The sequence below is a fragment of the Tupaia chinensis genome, unplaced genomic scaffold, assembly GCF_000334495.1.
Source record: "Tupaia chinensis unplaced genomic scaffold, TupChi_1.0 Scaffold000531_1, whole genome shotgun sequence".
Taxonomy (NCBI): Eukaryota; Metazoa; Chordata; class Mammalia; order Scandentia; family Tupaiidae; genus Tupaia; species Tupaia belangeri.
In genome coordinates this window covers 47,725-56,526 of record NW_006160044.1, presented here as the reverse complement: position 1 = coordinate 56,526, position 8,802 = coordinate 47,725, and the positions used below count along the sequence as shown (strand labels likewise).

The following is an 8,802-nucleotide window of genomic DNA, read 5'->3' as shown; positions in this document are numbered from 1 at the left end:
CAGCAGGAACACTGCCAGCTGAGCTGGAACTAAGGGGAACAGAAAAAGCAGGAGAGAATAAAGAAGGCTGTGAATATGTACCATCCTTCGAGGAAAGGGAAGAGGGCCCCTAACGGCCACTCGGAAATCATCAGGGCTGCCACACCCACCACAGGCCCAGGGTGCAGGGCTAGCTCCCGAGTGAGGGCACCTCTCTAGCCTGCACAGGCCAGGATGTTACCGGCAGCACCTCTGGGGCAGGGCCCCCTGAAAGCCAGGGCAGGGACCTGCTAAGCCAAGAGAGTGCCCGCTTCCCTCCTACCCCCAAGAGAGCCACGGAGAGATGGTGGGCCCAGCCAAGGAGAGCTGTGGTGGGGGGACAGATCAAAGAGTTCTTCCTGAGCCTTAAGCCTTCATAAAATCTGCCTTGCTAAGTTGTTGGGACCATCGCCCCTCCCCGCTTTCCAGTCTCTCCCTTTGGAATGGAAATGTCTGTCCCATCATTCTGTTTTAGAAGCACATAACTTACCTGGCGTCACAGGGTCATCTGCCCAGGACAAACTGCCCTTGGTCCCACCCACAGCTGACGCAGATGACACTCAGCTAAGACTTTAGACTTCAGAGTTGATGCTGGGATGAGTTAAGATTTCAGGGGCTTTTGGGGTGGAATGAGTACACTTTGCACATGAGAAGGAAATGAGCATTGGGGAGTCAGGGACAGAGTGCTGTCTCCCCTAAACCTCGTAGGTTGAAGCCCTAACCCCCAGTGTGACAGTATCTAGAGGTGGGGCCTTAGCAAGGTAATTTGGTTTAGAGGAGGCCATGAGGGTGGTGCTCCCATGAGGGAACTGGCGCTTTTTTAGAGAGAGAGATTTTTGCTATTCAGCATGTGTACTCGACAGAGAGACAGAAAGTGAGAAATCACCCCCCAAGGAGGACCACACCGCAATCCCTTCTCCTCCATTCTCCTCTCAGGATTGGGTATGAACACACACACACCCGGTGTGTTTTAAGCCACTTGGTCAAACCGCAGTCGATTACGTGGGAGTCCAGTGATATAGACAATTATGCCATCTGCTGTCCCAGGACTGGTGTTCTTAAAGAAGAGGAAAAGATTGGAGTGAGTCTCCCTCGGTCTCTGTCCACCATCTGAGGACACAGTCTGCAAACAGGACAGAGGGCTGCGCCCAGGCTCTGTAGCTGCCAGCACCTGGATTACGGACGTCCCAGCTCCCAGAACTGGGAGAAATAAACTTCTGTCGTTTCAGCCACTCAGCCTACGATACTCAGTTCTAGCAGCCCAAATGGACTAAGACGCCAGGAGGGGATGTGCAGGGATGAAAGAAAGCCACAGGGGGGAGGCAGCAGGCGGTGTGTCAGTTACAGGCACTGGACTCCCACATGGCCGATCATGGTTTGAGACCTGGCGGCTTGCTTCTTACTTTCCCTCTCTCTCTTGATCACTCTGTCCCTCTCTGGTCAAATTAATATAAATAATAAATAAAGTTAAATAAAATAATTTTTAAAAAGCAAGCAAGCAAGCCAAAGAGGAAATCACTCGGAGAACATGCTACCTATTATCACAAAGCATCTCATAAGTCAAGAAAGACAAGCAGGATAAAGCAAGGCTATAAAAACAATTCCATTCTTAACTCTGGCATCTAGCTTTCCCAAACAACTCTCCTTCTTCTGTCCCAAAAGACCCAGCCACATGGGAGAAAGCATCCCAGCCTGACTCACTTGTGTAATCACTGAGGGTGTACAGGACGGTGATGAGGTTGTCCAGGCAGGGCCAGTGGTCAGGATTGCACCGCAGCCCTTCCTCAAAAGCATGGCGAGCCAGGGGGACCCGGATGAGCCTCAAGGCCACGTGTCCAATTTTATACCAGAGGTTGACATCCGTGGAGTCCAGCATCACTGCCTAGAAGGGGCACAAGCAGAGGGTACACACACACACAGTCATCTGTGGTGACAGGAGGGACGCAGCGGCCCTGGCCCAGACACTCGAACAGCCAGGAAATATTTAGCGTGACGTAACTACCTCCTAACTGACCAGCAAGGCCAGCTCACCTCCCTGGAGTTGCATGTCGCCAAGACCCAGAGAAATGGCACGTGAGAGGTTACATGGGCCAATTTATCTAACTCGGAACATTTTCTTGATAAATCTGTCCATGTGAACATTTGCATTCTTTGCATATTTACTACGTAGAAGTGAAATGAAAAAAGTAAAATGAAAAGAAAATATAGATGTCTTGAGGATTCTAGAAAGAGATTAGCTTTTGGACAGACCTCGGTTCCTAGCCCAGCTCCAACACGGTCTAGCAGAATGAGTCTGAGTCTCTGTGTCTTTAACACTAAAATGAGGATAAAGACATCTTCCCTGCAACATGGCACAAAGGGCAGAGTGTGTGTGGAAAGTGATTAGCATGATAATTAGTATTCAGCACATGAGAGACGCCTTCACGGACGGTGACAGGCAATCCGTTCTGCCTGGAGTGTGCTGGGTGTCAGGCCCTGCTCTTCACACTGCTGTGCGCCGACTCACTCCATTTCCCTAACTGTCCTCTCTCCGGTTATTCCCACTCTACCGATGTAGGCCGGGAAGCACCAACAGATTACATAACATGCCCGTGGTCACACACACACTGAGTGGCAGAGGAAGGATTCACACCCGGCCTCTGCATCTAAGTGTGCCTGTCTACACCCACAGTTACCACGCACTGACTGGGGCCTCAGGCACAGCTTGGTGATGCGCCCGCCAACAACCTCATCTCCCCACCGAGAGCTCTCGTGACACCCGGGGAGCTGGGCACCTCCAAGTAGAACTCCATGGCCGTCTCCAGATCTTCTCTCTGAGCTGCCAGCTGGGCCAGGTTCTTATACGTGGAATATTTCAGTATCAGTCCCGGGTGTTTCAATCCCTCTTTCTCATCCCCTGATGAAACCACCTGTGAACAAAGCAAACGGGAGCAGAAGTGACACGTAGGCCCGCAGCCTTGGTGAGCAGGGAGGCTGGCAGGGTACCTGGCTTCCAGGCTGGTCTCTGCCACGGGCCCTTAGCCAGAAGCGCCACTTTCACGTCCATCAGAAAAGGAAGGCGCTGCGCCACATGTTCTTAGAGACCCCTCCAGCTCCGATCACAGGGAAGAAAGGCAGATGCCAGAGGCAGGCTGCAGGCAGTCTGGGTATCACAGTGACAAAAGGGCACGCTCCCCTCACTGCATTTCTGAGGGTTCAAGCCTGGATGGTGACAACGACGACCTCAGCACTGGAAGCCAGCCCCGCCTGCAGCTCCCTGCCGCAAGTCGGAGACCCCGACCCCCGCCTGCAGCTCCCTGCAGCATGTCTGAAGATGACACCAGGATTAGGAGTCAGGAGGCCAAACTCTGCTCTGTAACTCATCAGGGAGGCCAGATGACTTTAACCAAAGCATTAGCTCTCGGCGGCATGAGGACAACAGTCCTACCCGCAGGATCAAAAGTGAAAGTGAGCTGAAAGAACCCAAGGACTGTAAACACGCTCTTATATAAACAGCTCTTTCACGACAGCTTTTTTGTTGAGAGTTTTGGGGTTTTTTCTTGCTATCGGGCACATGCGCTCGCCAGAAAGACGGAGACATGAGAGACAGAAAGCGAGAAATCATCCACGGGGGGATGGCCACACCACAAACCCTTCTCCTCCATTCTCCTCTCGGGATCTTGGGCACACACTCACATGCGCGTGGCGTGAGTTTAAGCCACCGAATCTGGGACTCAAACCATGGTCTACTACATGGGAGTCCAGCAACGTAGCCATTGCGCTATCTGCTTGTCCCGAGTAAAACGTTTCTAACAGAAAGGCTTACTAGCACAAAGCAGCTCTTTCCTGGGGGAGGTGGACTTCCCGGCCTTGTCCGGGGAAGGCAAGTTCTACACAGCGCTCGTTCTCCATGTTCAGAGCAGACATGGCCTGCAGACATGCCGTCCTCAGGAAAGACGGAAGAGCTCGAATCAAGCCCCATTCAGTTTTCTTCTACTGTCATCTGCCATCTATTACAAAACGGTGCCACAACCAGCTGACAGAGCTGGGTCCCAGGTACCTCTTCAAAAGCAGAGTGCACAGATTTACAGAGCCTGCGTGGGCTGACTTTGGAGCCTCCCAGCCAGCGATACATGCACAGAGCCGGGGAGACGCTCCTCCCTCCACCTCCCTGACCACGTCGGCACTGCGCCTTCAGCCCTCCACAGGCCCTGCCTCCAGGACGCCCACCAGCCAGGACGGCCTCCTGAGGAGGTGGCTGTGGTCCAGGACCTGCTTCTGCCACCCGTTTGTGAAACTGTAATTATGTAACTCAGTTGACTATCAGGTACACTAATGCCATATCAGAAACCAATGCCGTGTGTCTTTTCTAGACTTCCTAACTGTTTACGACGGGCAAGCTCTACAGTCAGAAGCATGGAGGGAGGGTACGAAAACGATCTTTCAAGACCGAAAATGATATACGCGGAGAAACACGCACACCAGACTACAAGACTAACACGTGGCCGAAGGCCCTGCCCAGCACCTGCTGGGAGCCGGCCCACCCGGCCTCAGCTCTGTGCTTGGGCTGCCTCTCCGTGCTGTGCTCGCCTGTTCACGCCTCCCGACCAACTCCACGAAAGACCTACTCCTGAAACACACCAGACCTGGCCAGAACTGAAGCTCAGTGACATGGTGCACACATTTCTCCCTCTCTGGCCCTCGCTCACTTCACTAATGGGACAGGGGCAGGTCACAATTCCCGTGCCCCTAATTTCAAGCCACTATACCCAGTTCCCAGAGTCCCGACGAGCTACATATGGCGTATGAGGAAACAGCTTGAGTGAGAGGAGGGATGGAGGCTTTCTGCGAGAGTTAGAACACAGCATTCTGTCTCTTCAGTGGCAGAAAACACCCAGGGCTGGGGCTCGAGACACAAGCACCTGCCTCACTGGGGATGCAGGAGATGCCGGCAGCTGAGAACGGGGAGGTCTAGACGGTGCCCGACTGTCTGCTTCCTTGACGCACAGCGTCTGTGTGACTGTGGCCTTGAAAACTAAAGCTTTTTCCTCCTCATGAAATCAATCTCAGGTGGAGACCAATTCCCAAATCTCCGGGTACCATCTCTGAACCAGTCACCTTGAGGCTTAACTCGCCACTCACGTGGTTCCCACACCAGAACCAAGTCCTGCCCCGCCAGCCCCGTGTACCCAGCGGCCCCTCCTGCTCTCAGACCATGTTCAAAAGTCCTTGCGTGCCTGCACAGACTCTGAGCTCATGGCCTGGGATCGCACGGTATGTTCCAGAACGTGCTGCCCACTGGACTGTTAGGAACCAGAGACCTCGGGCTCCCACGTGGGCACTAATGCTCCACGTATGCCGGTGGCTTTGAGCCATCTGCCTATCTGTAAAACGGGGACAGCACCCCTCCTCAGCAGAGCGGCCGCACAGAGGGAGCAACAAGCAGGGCTGGCGTGCGCCGAGCACTCGCATGCGCCAGGAACCGCGCCGAGCACTCGCATGCGCCAGGAACCGCGCCGAGCACTCGCATGCGCCAGGAACCGCGCCGAGCACTCGCATGCGCCAGGAACCATTCTACATGATTCTGAGTCCACTCAACCTTCACGGCACCCCAGTGAGGCAGGGCCTCTCCAGCTGGGGACTGAGAGGCAGACAGGTGAAACGATGTGTCCAGTGTGACCCGGCCAAGAAACAGGAGGGCAGACGCCAGAGCCACCTGCCAGGCTCCGGAGCCCACACGCTGCCCCCACGGCACACCGCTGGGCCCGCTGGCGCCTCACCTCCCTCAGCAGGCGTGCCTCCAGGAGCTCGTGGTAGGCTTTGGCAGACTCCTCGAACCGGTCGTGTTTCTGCAGATCCAGGGCCTTGTGGTATAAGGCGAAAGCCTCTGCTTCCTGCAACCAACACGGGAGATATTTTCATGCGGCGCAAAGGTCTTTTTTAAACTAAAACTGTGCATGAAGAGTGCTGTCAGCACAGCCACATCAGCCTTCAGCTGTACCCTCTGTGGGGGAAAAGCCCTGCTGCCCAGTCTCCTAGAAGCTCGTCACTGGGAGAAGCGCCCCTCGTGAGCCCCCTGCCCAGGGGACACAGTGACACAGGTGTCTCTCAGTCCAAGTGACCATACAGAGAGCCAGGCAGGGGCCCAGAATGTCAACAAACTATGAACCCAGCAGCCCTTTCTGGATGAAGTCAAGGGAATAGCTATACCAACACCAGCATGGGACCCAGGGAATGCAAGAGCGTGGCCGTGGTATCGTAAGCAGTATATATTTGGTCTTCGTCCTGACTTCCTCCAGGAGGGAGGAGGCAGGCTGAGCTCCACTGACCTCTTACAGACCAGGAGTAGCTGCCCAGGAGGCTTCTGAGAGGGTGTGGAACCTTCCTGGTTTCTCTCATAAAAGGTGTGGGGTGGGGTAGGCATTCGTTTATTCCCAGGAACGCAAAGACAGGAGCAAACCCTAGTTATGGTAGGGCAGGACACGGACACAGAAGGATGGGTGGAAGACAGGAAGGCTCAAACGGAAGCGATGCCAGCTCTGGTAGAGAGCAATGACCAGGAATCTAGAGAGCTGACGCAGAACCACACTCACCCACCCTGACCCGGATCGAATCTCAGGTAAGGGTCTCCTCACACTGCGAGTGAGGCCAACACACTAGGGAACCTCAAGCACCACCTGCCATTAAAATTTCTCCCGTCCCCTGGGCATGCCAACTCCCGAGGCCTGCACAAAGAACGGGCCCACGGAAACGGGCACCAGCTGGAGAAGTGGGCCCGGGGCCGATGCGGCCCTGACGCACACTGACAGGACAGGTGCAGTTCCTCTCCACCATGACCATCCTGTAGGTGAAACAGGCCTAACGAGAGATGGAGAGCTGGCCACCTCTCAGAATGGAATTTGCTCCTAAAACCCCATTAAGGAGATGTCTGGATGCGTTTAAAATGAGGTTCCACTACAGAAAGGAGAAGCGAGGTCTCCTTTCAGAGAGAGACCTTGGATTACATACCTGGGCCTCCTTCGTCTGAGTTTTGTGACTTTTAAAGCTTCCTTCATGATCATCTTCAACGGTGGAACTGGCATTTAAGGCTGCAATTCGAATCTGCAAACGGGTTTAGAGGACAGAGAGTTATTTCAACTGAGAGGTCATGAATCTCTTCCACAGCCCCCGATGAATACCACCAGGAAAAGCTTCAGTCTTCTCAGAATGTGGGAGAGGGACCACAACCATCACCTAGGGGAAAACTAAGGACAAACACGTGTCTGGGAGGGGCATGCCAGTCTGCAGGGAGCATGTCCTGGGCACTGTCCCCTGCAAAGAACAGAGACTGGGGGGCCAGCATAGTCAAGGGCACTGGACTCCCACACGGCCTACTGCGGTTCAAGTCCTGGACCTGGCAGCTTGCTTTCTCGCTTTCTCTCTCTCTCCCCATCTCTGGTCAAATTTAAATAAATAAATCATTTAAAAAAAAAAAAAAAAAAAAGAAAAGAAAAAAACAACAGAGACTAGAACACTCCAGCAATAGCTTGGCACAGTGGAGGACCCGGATGTTGGAATAACAGATCCCAACAAAACTTTCCAGCCACTGGGACAAGCACTGCCAGCCTTCAAGGGCAGGCCAAGCACCCATACCAAAAACGTGCCAGAGCCGTCCCAGGTGGAAGGCTGCTCCACGGGGAAAGCCTTCGGTCCACCAGGAAAGTGCTCCTCTCGCCCAGGGGACTAGAACTAACGGGAGAACACTGACACCAGCAAAACAGGCCGGCATGGTCCTTACCATATTTAGAGAGACTCAGCGCTGCCGCGGAGCATCACTTCCCATCACTGGCAGAGGCTGCGCCAGGCCACAAGTCACCTAGAGCGAATGGGACAGACTGAAAGAGGGTCGAGGGAGAGCCAGGAGTGGCACGGCGCCAGGGGCCCCCTGGGACGCAGTCCCTCCCTGGGCTCTTCACTCAGGCAGGTGACCACTTGCCTGGCTAGAGGTTCTGCCCTGCCAGTTACACACCAGGTGCCAGACACGCAGAAGAGCAAGTCCAGGTCCTGCCCTAGGGCCCACTACTCAGCAGCGGGAACAGACCCATATACCATGTACTTTTCCAAAAGCTGAATGATGCAGAGAAACACGGGCAACGTCTGGGTGCAGAGGAGGACACTTCTGTCAAAGCGATTAAGGCAGGCAAAGCAGTAAGCCCTTGCGTTAAGTCTGAGAACGGAACACACTCATGGAAGGTGGGAAAGCACAGGCAGGGAGTAGGCGACACGGGGAAACCAGGAGACAGGCCTTAGAGCAGGGATAAGCAGGGAGGAAAGGACAGTGAGTGGGGCCAAAGACAGGCCCCAGGTCATGAACTTTACCTGGAGGCACCCAGAAACCACTGTGGGTACTCAGGAGAACCAAAGTTCCCACCTATGGTTTAGAAATATAATGGATGGGCCAGCCCATTAGCTGGTGGTTAATGCAGATGGATCCCACAAGGCCAGTCATGCAGTTCAAGTCCCAGACCCAACAGCTCGAGAAACACACCAGGTGCACGTGAGTACCCAAAATCCCCAAGGGAGGAAGCAGAGAGGAGACGGGGTTGTGGCATGACAATGCCCCAATGGGGAGGCTTTCTTGCCCTCCCTTGTCGCTCCCTGGCAAGCACAGGTGCATATAACCTATGTATCCACCAAGAGAAAGGAGAGTATGTCCATACAAAATCTGCCCTGGGGAACCAGCAGTTAGCGTAATGGCTATGTCACTGGACTCCCACGTAGTCGGCCACGGTTCGCGTCCCGGACCCGGTGGCTTAAAACTCACGC

The 8,802-nt window shown here is 54.2% G+C and overlaps 1 protein-coding gene across 1 annotated transcript in view; it reads right to left on the bottom strand.

The window, feature by feature from the left end:
- Positions 1-8,802, bottom strand: part of LOC102493296 (calcineurin-binding protein cabin-1) — a 100,871-nt gene that overhangs the window by 79,554 nt on the left and 12,515 nt on the right. Inside the window, exons 2-6 of the mRNA XM_006157182.3 lie at positions 7,775-7,852; positions 7,006-7,098; positions 5,778-5,891; positions 2,793-2,927; positions 1,720-1,900 (exon numbers count right to left, since the gene is read on the bottom strand). Coding sequence (XP_006157244.1) covers positions 1,720-1,900; positions 2,793-2,927; positions 5,778-5,891; positions 7,006-7,098; positions 7,775-7,777 — 526 coding nt within the window. The 5' untranslated portion in view covers positions 7,778-7,852. The remainder of the gene's footprint in view (positions 1-1,719; positions 1,901-2,792; positions 2,928-5,777; positions 5,892-7,005; positions 7,099-7,774; positions 7,853-8,802) is intronic.